Source organism: Hippocampus guttulatus, chromosome 18, assembly GCF_054856545.1.
Source record: "Hippocampus guttulatus isolate MCC_2025c chromosome 18, RoL_Hgut_1.0, whole genome shotgun sequence".
Taxonomy (NCBI): domain Eukaryota; kingdom Metazoa; phylum Chordata; class Actinopteri; order Syngnathiformes; family Syngnathidae; genus Hippocampus; species Hippocampus guttulatus.
Genome location: NC_141278.1, coordinates 9,229,870 through 9,247,623, shown reverse-complemented (window position 1 = coordinate 9,247,623; position 17,754 = coordinate 9,229,870). Strand labels below are relative to the sequence as shown.

General features: G+C 45.1%; 2 protein-coding genes across 3 annotated transcripts; both read right to left on the bottom strand.

The window, feature by feature from the left end:
• On the bottom strand, positions 1–4,073 carry lratd2a (LRAT domain containing 2a). Its single transcript, XM_086136768.1, has 2 exons — positions 3,189–4,073; positions 1–1,643 (listed from the first exon to the last, which is right to left on the bottom strand). Exons 1-2 carry the CDS (start codon positions 3,726–3,728, stop codon positions 1,359–1,361), a joined length of 825 nt encoding a protein of 274 aa, XP_085992894.1. The 5' UTR covers positions 3,729–4,073; the 3' UTR covers positions 1–1,358.
• Positions 4,074–4,929: 856 nt separating this feature from the next.
• On the bottom strand, positions 4,930–16,010 carry fam91a1 (family with sequence similarity 91 member A1). Of its 2 annotated transcripts, none has more exons than XM_086137274.1 (23): positions 15,705–16,010; positions 14,887–14,971; positions 14,646–14,797; positions 14,339–14,396; positions 14,191–14,258; positions 13,554–13,667; positions 13,381–13,471; positions 13,236–13,298; positions 12,654–12,760; positions 12,546–12,584; positions 12,363–12,475; positions 12,168–12,277; positions 11,882–12,081; positions 11,647–11,776; positions 10,988–11,136; positions 10,083–10,217; positions 9,759–9,872; positions 9,586–9,658; positions 9,165–9,311; positions 8,276–8,377; positions 8,080–8,203; positions 7,927–7,996; positions 4,930–7,741 (listed from the first exon to the last, which is right to left on the bottom strand). In XM_086137274.1, the coding sequence occupies exons 1-23, from the start codon at positions 15,774–15,776 to the stop codon at positions 7,559–7,561; spliced, it is 2,499 nt and encodes an 832-aa protein (XP_085993400.1). In that variant the 5' UTR covers positions 15,777–16,010; the 3' UTR covers positions 4,930–7,558. The 2 variants fall into 2 exon arrangements, with proteins under 2 accessions (XP_085993400.1, XP_085993401.1); XM_086137275.1 differs by having other exon boundaries at positions 11,882–12,078.
• Between the last annotated feature and the right edge of the window lie 1,744 nt (positions 16,011–17,754).

Sequence of the window (17,754 nt, the reverse complement as noted above, 5' to 3'; positions counted from 1 at the left end):
AATGGCTGAATTCAAAACCGTTTATTTTCGGGCAAACAAACAAATGTTTTGTTTTTAAACAAATGTATGCAAATATTGCACTCCTATTGATTGCTACTTTTCTGCTATACATAAACAACGTCATAGTAGTGAAAGCTCGTCATCTACAAGTGAAGACATCGTTCGTATGAAGTCATGTGACTTCCAAGAAACACTTTGGAAGAGATCGCATCATTTCACAGCTGCCATACAACAACTTATGCGACTAAATAATTTGTATGACTCCTAAACATTTAACTCATTCACTCCCAAAGACGTTTTTAAACGTCTTTTTAGACTTGGTCCAGAATTGGCTGGTACTGAATGAGTTAAAGAGCTGAAATGATTCCCGAACCAAACATTTCGTAACAGCAATAACAGGTTTGGATGTCCCCAGTCAGTAAAAAAAAAGTATTATCCGTCTCAAAGCTGAAGAGTTGACCACTGGATGGCTTTGGATATTAAAAGCATGCTTGAAAACGTTACAGGTCTACTCTGACACACACACCAAAAAAAGATTTTGAAACGTTTAATCATATGGTATTGCCTTAGAGAAGTGCTTGAACCTCATGATGCAATTGGATATTTTCAGAATCGTCTTCTGATTATCTCATCAATTAGACGGAGAGAAAATGATGACATTATTAAATAATGCCAACACAAAACGATCATGTAAGACATTGGTCCGGTATGGGTCGCCGTCCTCACTTTCGCCACTACCATCTGTGACTTTGAACGTGTGACTTGAAAAGGCGGGACTTGGCCTGGTGAGTGACGTGGGCGGCAGCGAATGACAGTGTACAGTAATCCCTCGTTTATCGCGGTTAATGGGGACCAAAACGCGATAAACGAAAATCCGCGAAGTAGCGACCAATTAACATATACAGGAAAAAATAAATAAAAATTAAGTCCGCAAACAGACCGTGAGAAGCTGCAAAACAGCGAGTCACATAGAGAAGCATATACAGCACTGTATTCCATTTATATGATTTTTTTTTTTATTAATATGTTTGAAAAAATCCGCGATGCACTGAATCCGCGATAAACGAACCGTGAAATAGCGAGGGATTACTGTAGTTGTTGAGGCTGTTGCTAGCGTAGGTTAGCCAGCTATTCCTAAAATAAGCGATAACGTTACCTTGAATTTGACATGCGTCAACTTTTTTGGGATCGATTTATGAATTGGTTCACGGACCACCTGTTTAAGGCAATAAAATATAATATTAAAAGCCTATTTTCGTGGGTCCCAGCCGATGAGATTCAAAGACGTTCAAGCACACGTTTAAGGCACTGAAATACAAGCCTAAGTCGAAGAACAAACTGACGGTTGAAATGTTGCATCAGTGGACTCCAGTCTCGGTCTTCAGGTGGGCGGCCAGCTCCCGGAGGAGGGCGGTCCGACCCAGGTAGTCCCCGCGTCTCTTCTCGGCGATCACGTCCTCCAGGCTTTGGAACTCGAGGGCGTGCGAGTACTTCTGGTCACCCAGCAGGACGTGTAGCGTGTACGTCTGACGGCCGCCGCCTTGCAGCTCGCCGCCCGCCTTCAACTCCCGGCGGCCGAAGCGACACCAGGCGGCAAAGCCCTCCGAGTTGCGCCAGCACAGCTCGCGGTCCTTCAGGCCCACCTATGGCGAGCCGTTTGAGCTTTTATATCGAAATCCTTCACATCCACATTAAGGTCCATGTAGTACTACGCCTTTTTTCCTCACTAGCAGGACAACTAAATCATACTAGTGAGGAAGAACAGTTTCAAAATAGTTCCTTGGAACCAAGATGCCGCAAGATGGTGCCAAAGCAATGTTTTTGTCCAAATGAAGCCCGTCAATTCCACCATAGTTGCTTTGTACAAAGATGCAACAAGATTGGAGGCAAAGCAAATGAACCTCTTCATCTCACTTCAACCTAGTTCCTTGGCCCCAAACACACAAATATGAAATGGTAACACTTGCAAGGGACACGCAGACAACACTAACACGGAACTAACAAGGTCTAAGTATGTGACAACTGAATTGTTTCCGCCATTTTTTTGGCAGGCCATTTTCATGTGATCACGTCACGTATGTCCTCAGAAAAATGAGGTCTGGCTTGTTTAAAATGCATTTCCTGCATCTACTTTTGGATATCGCCACGATTTCATGTGATTACGTATTTTCATGCATTATTTCGACAATTAGCACACACATGGCAAGATAACTCCTCTTTGACCACGCAAAAAGTGTTGAATGATAGAACTTTTATATCGCCTCAAACAACACAATTTTGATGTGCCGGGGTCATGCAGACGAAGTTCAATCAAATCGGTACACTGCGGAAGAAAATTCTACACTATGGTAAAGTTATGTCGCCTAACTTAGAGGGGAGCCATCCATCGGGATAACCCAACCATCCGTTGCCAGAGATGTTGTAGGTCAGGAATCTCCGGTCGCCAAATAAACGAAAGGCAGAGGGGGCAGGGGGTATCGCACTGCAAAAATCTGCTTTTATGGCACACATAGTCCTTCCCTATGCTTATCGCAACTCAAAAGGCTTCTCTTTGCTCTTACATGAAACAGTTGAACACCACTGACGGACCGAGTCGGAGGCGATTCTAGTGTAACAATGGAGAACGTTATCTATATTTTTGCCCACTTTTTGAAACTTTCAAAATGTCAAAACCTGCTCTTAACATCTTGACAAATTTAAAACACCGTTTTTGTCTTTTATTCCTGCTCTTTCCGGTGACACTGCGCTTTCTGGAGTAAAAAATAATAATACATTTTTGTTTTCACGTACCTACAATGTGCTGAATTGTCAACCGGATAAAGTCACGGCACAGAGTCACAACTCAAGAATACTCGACAATGTGTGCGTGAATTTAATCTTAATCATACTCCATAAAACCAGTTAATTTCTTGACATACAGTTGACTGTTTTTGTATTTATATGTGACAAAACTGCTGGTTTTTGTTCATTTAAAACATTCCCAAAAACGCTTGTGTGTGTGTGTGTGTGTTATGGGGGCGGGCGAATTGATGTCATTTCAACTCATTTTAATAGGGAAAATTGATATGATAAACGGGTGAATGTAGTTCGAGCCAATTCAAATGAAGAGATGACTGCACAAGAACATGGACCTTAAGATGGACGCCGAGCATGTGGAGAAAAACGCTCAAACGGCATTTGACACATACCTGCTCCATGGCGCTCTGCACCACCACCTCCGGGTCTCGGGCTCGGAACTTGTACCGCTCGTTGACGATCCGGCAACGTCTCCCTCGGCCGGCGTCCGTCAGGAAGGCGCTCTTCACCTCGGCGCGGTGCAGGTGAACCACCTGGAAGTCGCCCACGTACACCGCCCAGTGCGGGTACTGTCCGCCTGCCACGAACTCCACCAAATCGCCGGCGCGACACTTGTTGAGCAAGTTCTCCGGCGAGTACACTTCCAAAGAGGACGCCCGGCGACTCTTCTCGTACACGCACTCGTCCAGCTTGTATACGGCGCACTCCACCTCCTCCCGCGGGTCGAACGGCGTTTCTTCCGGGTTGGAGTTCGGCTGGGTCCCGTCCACCGCCGCCCCATTATTACCACCTCCACCCGGTTCGTCCTCGTCGTCCTCCCCACCAGAGAAAATGTACGAGACGCCGATACGAGGACCTTCGTCCCGGTCCACGCCGTGCGGGTCCACGGTGGGAACTTCGGCGTAACTTAACCGCTCCATGTGGTTCCCCATTCGGGCGAACAACAGGTCCGATAACCGGGAGTCAAAATTTCGCCATTTGGGGCAAATTTGAATCCGAATTACACAGCAAAAAGTGTGTAAAAAAGGAGGTAATGACTTAGAAATCACGCCCCCACCTCTTTTGTCCTCCACAGGTGTTAGCGACTCACCTAAGCGTCTTTTCCGCAGTCAAATTTGGCGTGCAGGAGTCAATGAAATTCGCACAATTTCACGCCAAAAACGTCCAGTCAGTGTGGTCCGGTCCGGTCCGACCGGGTTGCCAAGCAGGCTCGCGTCCTCCTCGCCACTCGTCCCTCGATGAGGTTCACGTGCGGCTCCCATCAAGCCCTCGAAATCCTTGCCTCCTGACCGGAAGTGGGTGAAACGAGTGCCCGTTAAAATAAAAGCACAGAGCGGAAACGGACATAGAAATGAATTGTTACTTTTTTTCGTTGCATTTTTACTAGGGTGGTAACCGTGATGGATGAGTATTTAGTGCATACAGTATTTTTGTTCAAATAAAAGTAATGCATGGCATTCACAACAATAAACTTTAAATGCAAAGGCTCGTGGTATGTAGCTGTACAGAATTTAAACTGCTCCCTAAATAAAGTTGAGTAGAAGTGGTAGTAGGGGTATAAACAACACAGAGGATATGCTAACAGGCAGCTGCCAGGATGGAGTCCAGTTGCGTAAACCGTCTACCGTAATTTCTTTTAAATTGAGTAGGCACTTAGTAACATATTAATTTGATGAGGTCCAGCTCTGGCAAGCTGTCTAATGGCATCTCTTTTAAATTGGCTCATGTTGTGGTGGCTGCTTGCCAGCGTCTCCGCCTACTACCGTGTTTTCTACATTGGGTATAACTCTGCTGGTTGTCTGCTATCAGATTTTTCTATCTCGAAGAGGCTCTAAACGGCAGTTAGCAAAAAGTGGACCTGACCCAGAAGAGGTGCTAGCAAGTGGCCACCTGATCCACAAGAGATACAAGCAGACAACAATATGAGCTGGACCTCATCAAAAAGAAATGCCAGCAGGCACCTAGCACCTTCCTTCCTCCTCGTTTGTATAACTCTCGAAGGTGAACAAGTGCATTCTAGAGGCAGATGGACGCTTCCGGAAGCGCGCTATGCCGCACCATCTGTTCCCCCACAATGTCTAATGTCACCTTGGCTCTAAAATGCAAAGTGAGGAATACAAACGAAAGCCAGAGTCAGGGAGAAACCTGTTTAATTCCTTTTTATATACATCTTCATATACATGTTTATTCATTATAAGATGAGCAGAATGTAATTCATATTTTTTTCCATCATCATCATCACCTTTGTAATAATTAAACCATTTAAAGGAGCTACAACAAAGATGTCCTAAAAGAGAGGCTGATATAGAAAACTAACATCTGTAAACACGAGTGGATGTTGGCTTCATGACGACTGACAGTGTTCCAGGGAGAGCTCTTGTTGTTTAAAGGAAGTGTGCAGTATGGACACACACCGCGAGTGGATGTACACGCACAAACAATTACAAAGTTGCCATGCTTGAACAAGATTGTGAGGGGTTTTTTTTCCCCATTGGTTATTGATAAAAACCTAAACATACAGGTCGAAATCTTCGGAAACAAAAGAAATTATGCGAATGCTAACAAAAGTAAACAATGCCATATTTTCAGACACATGTAGTCTAAACTCACCCAGAGGTGAAAACCCATCCAGATGGGAAACAGCAGATGGTTAACCAATCCAGATGCTGCGCTAGCAGGGGTCTACAACAGCCGAATTCCACCTTGAAGAGATGCTAGCAGGCAACTGTCACAGCCGGACCTAATCAAGAAGCTCAAGCAGGCATCTACACAATCACAGCTTGACTTGATTGAGGCAGCTACCCGATCCAAATGGGATGCAAAAGAGAGGTTACTCTCGCCGGATATGATTGAGAAGATGTGCTAGCGGGCAGCTACCAGAGCTGGACCCATCTAGCTAGCTTATCAAAATGAGACACTGGCCACAGAGCAGGACCCGGACAGTCGGGGTGTTAGCAGACGGCTGCCAGCGCTGGACTCAACCAAGAAAAGCCGCGAGGAGTCGACCACCAGAACTGGATTGACACCTAGAAGAGATGCTAGCAAGTGGTTTCCTGATATAGAAGAGATGCTCGCAGGTGGCTACTAATAGTAGACACTGTCTAGGAGAAATATAAGAGGCAGCTACCAGAGCTGGACCCAGTCCAGAAAAGATGCAAGAGGAGCTGGATCCAATCTAAACAAGGAGCTTGCTGGTGCTTATCTGGTGCAGAAATTGTGCTAGCATTTAGCTATACCAGAGTTGGATCCCATCTGGAAGAGATGCTAGCAGGTGGCTACCAGAGCTGGCCCCCGGACTACAAGAGGCGCAAGTAGATACCAGAACTGAACCTGATGGCAAAATGGTCCCAGCAGGAAGTTATCAGAGTTGGACCCAATCAAGACAAAATGCTAGCTGGCAGCTATCTGAGCTGGAGCTGATGCAGAGGAGGCGCCAGCATTCGGCAAGACTGGATACCAACTGTCAGGGTTTTCTGCTACTGCTCTTTTTATATCAGTTTCACTCATGGAAGTTGGAATGTGACTTTGTGATAAGGCGCAAAGAAATAAAGTCAAAATAAAAATGGGGAAAAAAAGGATCAAAAATTTAAAAACACACCAAAACAAGTCTTTGGTGCTCTCAAACTGAAAGGAAAAAAAATAAAAGAAGCCACTTTTGATCCACAGTAAGTACTGCACAGTGCAAACAATTAACACCTCCCCTCAAAGGAAAGGATTTTCATGCATCGCATCACTAAACATGATACTACAGTCGGTCTTGGGGCTGGGGGTGACTTTTGGAATACTGATACCACATGAAAAGGAGGACGGGGACAGGGGGGTTCCACTAAACATCAACTGCGGTACGGGGTGGAGGGCAAGCTAAGTGTGTTAGGCGGAGAAAAAAAATATATAGTGTGTTTCCGGTAACGCGGCCGACCGAGAATTTCTACGTCGAAAATGCCGACCGTCAAGTTTTTGGTTTTGTTCCCAAACAACCCTCTACGTTTTTGCGTAGAGGGTTTACATCGGTGCAAACTCTCGCGATACAGTATTCACGTTGAGCGCGTGCGTCGTTTGCCCTGTCGTCTGTCAACAACATTGAATCATGGCGGCGGCATGTTTAAACCGCGTTTTCTGTGTTAGTCGCATGCTCGCACCGTAATGTTAAGAAAATAGCATCCATTGATGTATCGAAAAATTCAGCAAACTATTTGATGAACACCACGGGCCGAATATAAACCCACGTGAAAATAGCACAGTGTCAATGTGTCAACGGTGAATTCTATGACGTTGATGATATGGATATGTCAGTGTTTCAAGTTTTAAATACTTTACCTGACCTAAGATTGATTCGATTTAGATGTATAGAAAAAAAACAAGAAACAATGGCAAAAACAAAGTGTAGACGTATTCGATGTCATGATGAAAGCAGAGCGTAGAATTTCAGAAGAAAACTCCAAGGTAGGTGGGTCTACAACGTGTAATTAGACAGGTTTTGAGGTCTGAAATAGAATGTTTTATGGTTATTTTGTTTAAATTTTTGATGAAAAAAAATAAAAAAAGATTATTAAAAAAACAAAACTTTGTCCTACCTACCGACCCTATGCTTACATTTCATGTTACCTGAAACACACTATCTTTTTTTGTTTGGCCTTATCTTGCCTGGTGGTGTGCTAGCGCTCGTGTTTTTGGTGGGGATCCTGAAGCTAAAAGGCCCTCGTTCAATGCCGGGCCGGGATGCAAAATTAAGGGTGGATGACGGTGGTCGGAGAGGGGGGTTCTACGTGGACTGGTCGCGCTGCAGAGATGTGATGTCCAGAGGAGGGGCCCGCCCGCTCCACTCCCGCAGCTGCCCGTCCTTGTAGAGGAGGTTGATGGCCGGTAGAGGGACGCCCGATTCGGCCGGGGGCTGACTGAGAGGATTGGTCACCCCGCTGTCCGGCTCGCAGGGTGGACCGCCATCCTGACCCACAACAAGAAGGTGAAATGAAATCCTGATTGGATCCAAATTGTGTGTTTACACTGAATGTGAAACCAATTAGGAACTTGTGGAGCATAGGGTGATATTTCTGATGTCTTTCCAAATTCACCATGTGTAGTTCTGCAAACGTTCAATCACTGACAGAGGTCCTAGTGAGCATCCCTTACCTGAAACGACTGGACGAAGCTCAGCACCTTAAGGGACAGCTTCCGGCTGGAATGAAGCAGCTCTTGCAAGCTGTGCAACAAGAACTAGCGTGAACACCGCGCCGCTTCCATTCAATCAAAATAAACCCATCAATCAATCAAGTGACGCGCCACCTGTCGCTGCCGCATAGCTTGTGGGCGGCGATCTTGCGGCACACCTTGCGGTTGAGCTCGGAGCTGAAGAGCGGCATGCCGAAGCACAGCTCCAGGGGAACCCACTCGTCCTCGCATGAGAGGGCTAAGGATGGCAAACAAAGATTGGCATGCGTTTTGGTTGTCGACTTGGGTGGCTTGGATTCGTTTGATGTACTGTCTGTCTTGGCTCGTCCGTCTCCGTTGTTCTCTTCCGACACCAATTCGAAGGACTCAGTGCTGCCGTTGGTGTCCAAGCCTCCTCCGAGGTGAGTGTCTCCTGAAGATAAGAGGAAGCGCACCGAATCTTATGGCAAGTGGCTTCTTACATGCACATACGAGGACTATCCCCTGAATACATTTTATCGATTGGCGTTTATTTGCTATTTTTAAGATAAGAAAAGATAAGAAAACCTTTGTCTCACAATGGACATTTTCCATGTGGCTACTGGCTCAGAAACAAATTTCAACCCAGTTCTGTTCTACATTGTGTGTTTACATTGAATCCTGAACATCCAATTAAGGATCAATAGAAATCTTCCCAACATATCAGATAAAATGAAAGCAATTTCAAAGACGATCTATTTCAAATTGTAGGTCCACGTTGAACATTGGCTGTCAAATCTCCCCAAATCAATTTAATATTTTATATTGCATTCTGTACTGTGTACAGTTCATTTATTTTGTGCATGCAAATACTTCACGTTTTTTTCCCCTTTTTTTTTCTACTTTCTTCCTTCCAAATTTTGCTGCTGTTGATTGCGAATTTCTAGTCCAAAGTAGGATTTTTTTTTAAAAATAGATTTTCATCATACTTATGACAAAATCCTTAATTTCCTTCAGGTGTTATGTCCAATGTAAACATATGATCAGAGGTTGAATTGGTTTTCGACCCGATATGAACAAAGCACGTTCAATTCACTTTGACACATTGTTATGGAACGAGAGATTAGGGCTAGAAAAAGAGCTAATTTATTCGGAAATCACACCTCTTGAGGAAAAAAAAAATATTTCAAATTCATCTGTCCCAGCCCTTTGGCACACATTACATAATCAGTATACATTACCTCTGCACTCGATGGTGTCGCTGGGCCGGCGCCGGTGTCTGTTGTTGGCGTTGAGCATAGTGATGTAGCCACACTGGTGCTCCAGGTCCACGTGCTCGCGCAGTTTGCGTAGCGCCTTGTGAACGCACATGTTGGCGTAGGAGAAATCTGCAAACATAAAATGTCATGTCATAAAAAAAAACATTTTTTTGGACTTTTGGGAATTTGAAAAATAGCTCCCATGATTTTCCAAGAGAGGTAACAGGTTTGAGAGTTGGATCAGTTGCGAAATACGGAAATAGGAGTTAATTCTTTTTTTTTTTTCATTGTTGTCCTGAATGAGCTGAATATTTTCAAATTGAAATGTTTTGAATTGGTGGAGAAATGTGGAGGAGGGAAATGAAACAGAATGGTGAGATTTTTTTTTTTTTGAGCAACTGACCTCCCTTGAGGTCCTCCTCATCAAAGGGGAACGGGATGTGTACAGTTTCGCCGTGGCCGTGCATGCCGTGACCCTACGACACGTGCGCGCACACACAATTTCTTAATGATGAGCACATTAAATACCGCGATGGATGTCAATCAAGATGTTTTGGACAGCTTTGACCCTTTCACCTGGATAAGAACGGCCGAGTGCGTGAGAGCGTCGTTGAGCATGGCCAGCACGTTGGACGTGGGCACCACGCCAGGATCGTGGCCCCAGGACGTGATCAGCAACCTGTCATAGACCTGAAAACACAACACAGTCCCAACAGCTTTTATGAAAAGAGGTTTAAGTAGGTCAATTCTTTTGTTGTTGTTTTTTTTTGCTGCTTTAAAGTGACCCAATTCCATGAAATTACCTCCACCTCCCTCCACGATTCCACGCCTGCCCGCCCACTCCCCCTCCCCTCCCTCACATTCCCCGGATACTTGAAGAATTCCCGTGAGAGACTTCACCTGGAAGATGTCGGGCAGCTTACGCAGCCTGGAGCCTTTGGAGAGCAGCAGCGAGGGCGGGCCCTGCCCCGTCACATGGTACAGGTAGAGCTTGAACCAGATGGAGCTCACTTCGGGGATGGCGGGCCCGATGTGCTACAGCCACACAAAAAAACAAAAACACGCACGAGTCTAACTGCAAAGCTTGGGGGAGGCCATTTTATGATGTCTTCTGAGGAAAGAAGTTTGAGCCTGAGCATCACGTCACCTCCCTCTGCCGTTGCTATGCCACACTTTTCGATATGGTCCATTAGAGGCGCACAGAGGATTGCAGATGGTCGTAATATGCTAGATTAGAAGTGCGCAGACTATTAAAAATGGTAAAAATGTTAAATTATGTGCGGGAGGTTTTGGAGGTGTCGCGAGAGAAGGTTTCGGAGGGACGTTGAGGAGATATGTGCATGTTGTAATGGTGAAGGGGTTGATGGTAAGCAAAGGTTGTCTTTCTCGAAATCATCTCTGGTTATTGAGTTATTAGAAAAGACATTCCAGGGAGACAGAAGGCTCATACATGAGGAGGTAAACGGATCCTTTTTTTGTAGCTTAAAGGTGCACGGACCATTGAATGGACATAGAATATTAAATATATTGCAGGAGAGGTGCACAGACATTTAACTCATTCACTCCCAAAGACGTTTTTAAACGTCTTTTCAGACTTGGTCCAGAATTGGCTGGTACTGAATGAGTTAAGTGCAATGTAAATGTTACATTAGGAGGTATACTTAATACCATAACATAAATAAATACAGTGTGGGCCAAACTACAAAGTGAAAAAATAAATAAATAATACACTTTTAATGACAACAACAAAAAAAAGTATTACGTGACGACGACAGTCGACCAATATGGTCGTCGATGTGGCCTACCTGAGGCGTGCAGCTGCTTATGGGTCTGATTTCGTTGCTCAGCGGCGCCATGGAGACCAGCAGCTTGTAGTTCTTGTTGAGCACGCGGCTGCAGGTGGCCTGGTCCAAACCCAGGAGGCTCTCGCAGCGCAGCATGTCCAGGGGGAAACCTGGTGGCGTATCAAATACCGATCCGAAAGCAGTCTTGGGAAAGACCGACGTGCCCAGCGGCCGAAAGCAAACAAAGGGTATCTATAGGAATACGGTAGTAACGTGCTAACTCGTGGGTGTTGCTCAGCCGTCCCGGAAAGGACTCGCATGCACTTTTGCTCGAGAACAAGTCTGAAAATCAACATCAAGGGCCAGATCCAGCCTGCTTTTTTTGTGGCTCACTGAATTATAGAATGAGCCCACTTCAAAGAATCATTTCTTCTTGGGGTGAGCATTTTTTTTCCCATCAAATCCCTTCTTAACCCTTTCATGCACCTTGGAACCTGATAACATGATAAGATGTCCACTAGGAACCGCCGTCCCTGAAAGGGTTAAACTAGAGACGTGTTCTAACGAGTAAAATTAATTTGACAACAAACAACTTGCGCACCCTCCTGAGGGCATCACTTATTTTTGACAGCCGGCTCCTTGCGCAAACAGATCGACGGCAAACAATCCTCAAGGTATACCTATATTTGGGATATCAGGTCCCTGGTCCTGAGTGAGTTCCTTGTTATAGCGCAGAAAGAGGATGGTGTTCTTTAGGGTGAGGGCGTGGTCGAAGTAGCGCTGCGCCTCGCCCTCTGCTGTGCTTTCCACCTGCGCGACCGCAAAAAGAACCAAAACAGCATTTAAGAACGCCACCGTTTTTGTTTGGCTTTGCCGCTGTTGTTCCAAGCGACGCTCGAGCACGTTTTTGTTCACCTTCTCCAGCTCGGCCAGGAAGCTGTCCAGCGTCTCGTCAGAAAGCTTGCCCACTTCAAACATGGTGACGGCGTGACTCTTGAGGTTGGGCGACAGGTTGCCCATCATGAGGAAGGCGGTGAGGGTGGAGTCGAACAGGAAGGCGATCCGCTTGGTGGGCGCCGCGGGGATGCTAAGGCTGCTCACGCTGCCCGTGTCTGCTGTACAAACACACACACACGGTAAACAAAAAAATAATAATAATAACATGCAGAGTGGAAGCACATGTGCTTGTTATCCAGCAGACCTTGGTCCTCCAAACTGGTGGTGTCTGTGTCCGTGGCCGAGGATCCTCCCTCCATGACGGGGCTGCCTTGCTCCCAGGATAGCAGCATCTTCTGAGGGTCCATAGTGCTTCTGGTGATGTACAAGACAAGTCAGAATGGCCCCCCCTCCTCCTCCTCCCAAAGAAAATCCTCATCTGGGTCTTCCCGAGCCATACCTGAGCCTATTGAGGGAGGGCGCGTTCTTCCAGGTAGTGTTCAGCTGCTCGGAGCTGATCACCTGACCTTTCTTCAAAGCGAAGCCCAAACGGCAGTACATGGACACGGCGTTCTGGTCACAACGCAAAATTGGATGAACAAACTTTGTCCACTAACACTCGTCCACGAGTGTGAGCGCTCACCTTCACAAGGTCCAAGTCGATCTCCAAAACGGTTGCCAGCTGGAGGAGGGAACACGAATGAGACGGGACGAGCGAATCTGGTTGTGTGATCGAAGGGACGCGTCCTACCTCCGCTACGTTGGTCTGCTCGTCGATCGACACAAAGATTTTGTACAGCAGCGTTTCAAAGTAGTCACCCTGGACGCGGTTCATGACAAAGCCCTCCAACGGGGGCACTGTGGAGGCACAGACAAAGCAAAACTGGCATCAAAACAGGTGGAACTAAACCAGAAATTGGAAAAAAACTGCTACTGATAGAAATGGACAAAAAAAAAAAAAAAACTATGAGAACAAGCCCTCCTCCCCACCAAAAAAAAAAGTTATTTAAAAACTCATTGACGCCCAAAGACGTTTTTAAACGTCTTTTCAGACTTGGTCCAGAATTGGCTGGTACTGAATGAGTTAAAAAATTGTGTACCGCCGCCTACAGTTTGAATGGCACAAAAGCAGAAGCGGCACACAGAATGAAAGCCAACACCAAATCAGTGAAAACCAACAAAAAATGACAGAGAAGCAGTATCAAGTCAGTGAGACCTGGCAGGATGGGGAAAAAAAAAGTGGGAAATATTCCCAAAACAGTGAGGAGCAGCACACACATTGTGAAACCACGAATAAACAACCGTCACCATTCTGGTGAGAGCCTGGACAAACCTGAGATACAGCTGTCGTCCGATATGGGAACGTCCAAGTAAATAAAGCCCCGATTGTACAAACCTGAACATAAAAATCAAAACAATCTGAAAAATACAACAACAACAACAAATTTGGATGCGTCATCAAAAGTTAGCATCCTCACTTAGCACCACGTTGTACTCCATCGATCCAGCCAGCTGAGGCCCCGAATCAATCATCTTATCAATGGCTTTCTTCTCCGCTGAGGAGCAGATCTGCGATGACGCAAACGGCGCGTGAGTTCACCCGCGCGCGTGGGCCGTCGTCGTGCGGAAAGGCCCGCGCGCGTCCTCTCACCCTGATATCGTCCTCGGTGATGTAGCCCGTCTGCGCCACCCACCACGGCTCCACGGAGATCTCCACCGGTTTGGACGGGAGAAGATCCCGCGCCGATTTCCGGCGGAAGAATTTCTGAAGAGGAGGTGAAGTTAGGAGGCGCACCAAATTTAACCAGAAAACAGAAACAGTACATACAGTGAAACTCCTCTACAATGAAATCATGTTTGCAGCACAAATCTTTTCACAACAGGGGTTTTTTCACTGTAGCAAATTTGAACTCAGATGTAAACAACGAATGAAGCAGGAGAGGTCGGTATTGGATTAGACTTTGAATCTTGTCGCGAGACATGAGCAGAGAAAATGATTTCGTAAAACGCAACGGGGTTTTTTTTCGTTGTATGGGGGGCAGGAAAGTGGGAATGGTGTTAATAAAGCATGAATATTTTTTCACACTAGGGGGTATTTTCGCCCATGTACAGTAGGTTTCGTTGTAGAGGAGTTTCACTGTAATGGCTCACTGCACTGATTTTAGTGTGGCTAATAAATTTAAATTGAAAGAATTTTACAGTGGCCTTTGCGTCCTATTTGTGTGTATGCGGCCTTCAATAGAAAAAGTGTGGACAGATTTAACACAGCATTTTAGTACACGTCTCACTTTGGACGAGCGGCACTGGTTCATCAGGTCGATGTACTGGTTTCTTCCGATTCCAAGCAGCCTCAGACCTGCGTCGCCACATGACGAATAATAATTAGACATTTGAAATCAGCACAAACTTGCGCAGTGCGGGAAAGCGAAAACTCACAGTCAGCGGCGGTGAAGTTGGGCAAGGAGTCGTAGCTCTTCTCGCTGTTCATGATATCCTGGAAGTGAAACCAAGAGGAAGGAGCAGACAAAAGAGTGAGACTAAAAATTAACGGCAACGAAAAAGACGACACGGAACAAGGATTTGTTTTTTCCCCACAACCAAGTGCTGGAAAAGTGCATTCTTCTGAATGAATAACCCATTTGTCTTGGGAAATGCCAAAGGAAATGCGTCGGTTCACTTGCATGAGTGGCATTGTTTTCACCCACCAGTTAGCTCATAAAATGGATTTCCAGTGAAGGCTTACCTCCATGATTCCCACGTAGTAGGAGAAGGGCGTGACGCGCAGCCCCTTGACAACGATGTCCGACAGGTGGTAAGGGTACAGCATCAGGTGCTCGCGGCTGTACTTGAGCAGCTCCTCGTAGTACTTGCGCTCGTCCTTGCGCACGTGGCGGACTGCGGGTGCAAAAGGGAAAACAGATTGCCAAACAAGCTAGCAGGAGGTTGAAACACAAGCAGAAACAAACAAAAAAAAAAACGCTCACCTAAGTTATTGCGGAATCGCAGCTGGTTGCGGATGCTGTACAGCAAGACATGTTTCTCGTACTCACGCTGAGAGTTGCCTAAGCTCTGCCAAAAAAAAAAAAAAAAGGAGAAAAAAAATTATATTAAACATCCTTCACTTGAATTTGAATTATGGATATCTGCAATCTCCAACTTCATTCAGTTGGAGAGGCCGACAATTTGATTGTGTCTCATCATAATTCAAGTTGAAGTCATATTTAATTCGATATCTGCACTGATATATATCTGGAACTTTAAGTTTGAACTGACCGACAGGCGTAATTAATTCACTTGCAGATGTCTGGAACAGAATTGCAAGATATGGATCATGAGGAAGAAAAGGTGACCTTTTTGACAAGGCAAATACGTTTTTTTTTTGAAAATTCCGTGATTGCTATCTTAAAGGAGCTCATGGCCAAAAAACAAAAAAAACTGCAACAATATATTCAAAGTGAATAGCTCGCATTTTGTGACTGTCACGTGACCAAACAGAGAAAAGAGGTGAAATGAAAATGATCAAATGAGTCACTCTTAATTCTTATTCCACGAACAGAGAAAACAGTGGTGCAAAGAACATTTCCCTCTTCAGTTTCCCATTCATGGTGCAATTCTTCCCTGGTGTATTTTTGTGATAGCAGCAGCTATGTTGTCTTGATGGTGGTCGTTGGCTGGCCGGCTGCCTGCCTCTCTCGGTGACATTGACAGCATCACCCCCACCACCCCCACCACCCCACCACCACACGGATGCGGTCGCCTGTCACGAGTCACAGGCTTTGATGATTTTTTTTAAGCGACGTACCTGTTTGACATTAGCCGGCAGCTTATTCCACGGATAATTCTGCCTGATGTGGAATTCCACGTCCGTGTTCATGGCAAGCTAGTTAGCTAGCGAGCTGGCTGGCTGGCTAGAAGCCCCTGGGACGATGAGACGCTGGTCCACGGTGACCAGTGACCACCAGTGACACCCCCCGGACAGTCGTCCAAGCCACTGTCACCTCCTAGCCGGTAACCGACAAGTGATCGAAGCGACGTCCGGTTCGCGGAGTGTCGTTTCGCCTTGTCTTAAGTCTCCGTCCTGTCTGCAGGAAATCAGTGTACGTCCACTTCCTTGTTGTAGTTCCAACGGCGGGAGGCGTCACGCTCGGGGATAAAAACGTCACATCCGCCCACCCTTCACGGGACGAGCTCGAGACGCATTATTTTCCAAATTAAACGCAAATGTTTTACTCTATTTTCATTCATAATACGGAAGATCAGTAATGGAGGACTACAAAAATCCGATATTATTGTTGAGAAGCTGAAATTACGGGCATTTGGTCAATTTTATCTTTAAAAAGTAGCTAAACAATTTATAAATTCTCAAAATAAATCACTCGATTAATAATTTGATTAATAATTAATCAATTACGTGTCTGTTAACTATTTCTTCTTTACTAAAGTCATTTCAGTCACTAAGTAAAACAATAGGTAAATCTCAGGACAACAAAAATGGTAATTAAAAACTACATTCAATTGTAAAGTAATAGGAATGTAGTAAAATACAGTAAAGCAAAGTATTACCATTTTTTTCAGTACACGTTTTTTCAGGGACTTTCTGGGACGTAGTATTATATACATATATATACAGTTAAACCTCGGTTTTGACCGTATATATATATATATATATATATATATATATATATATATATATATAAACGTCTGTTGTGAGAACTTTTTTCTTAGAAAACACGCACAGAACGCTAAAAAAAATAAATCATATATATATATATATATATATATATATATGATTTATTTATTTTTTTCGTTAAGAGTAAAATTGCTGGACAAAAGCGTTCTGTGCGTGTTTTCTAAGAAAAAAGTTCTCACAACAGACGTTGTGCCACCAGGAGTCACACCTGCGTGGACAAAAACTCTCAAAAAAAGAGATTGATGGATGACAGCTGGATAGACCGATAGAGGACATCTAAATAGGTTTTAAAAAATAAAATAATGTAAAAAATAAACAAAGTCACATTTATTTGCCCGGTTTTATTTTTATCCCCAGACTTTTTTGAGAAAGATAAAAAATAATAATAATCACGATACTTTTTCCGCCACCAGAGGTCCTCAACATGATGCAGATTACGCAGATTTGTCATACATTTTTACGAAAAGACTTAATAAAACAAAATAAGCATTGTAGTTGTAATATTTTTCAAAATATAAATTATGCCATTTGTTTTAAGAATAATAATAAATGCTCTTCCGATGCGAGGGCCCGGTCTCAATCGGCGGGGTCGTCACAGTGCGTAGAGCCGATCAGCTTCACCAGGGCCCGCCAATGACCACGGTCATGATTCTGATTCTGATTCTGATGAGCCAGGTCCGCCGCGTCCTCCAGGGTCAGCCCCTGGTGCTGGAGATCCTCCCTGATGACATCAAGCCTTCTAGTGTGGGGTCTGTCGGGTGGCCTTTTCCAGCTGGCTGTAGCTGGGTCGAATGAAAAGATGGCACGCATGGCGGTAATCGGAAGAGATGTCCAAGCCAACGGATGCGGGGGGCTGAAGGGTACGTTTTCGGAGGTCTGAATTGGTAACATGGAGGTGCCAGCTGATGTTCATGATGGTTCTGAGTGACCTGTTGTCAAAGCCATTGATCCTCTTGGCCAGGGGCTTGTTGAAAGGAGAGGATTCTGCACCATACAGGAGAATGGGAAGAAATGGGGAACCACTCTTGAGCCCTTACCATTCATACGAACACAGCTCCCGGAGTTGTTGTAGAGTCGCTGGAACAACTTGGTTATTTTGGGTGGAACTCCGAGGTACTTAATTTGTTTTACGTCTGCTTTTTATGTACAGCATCAGCTGTTT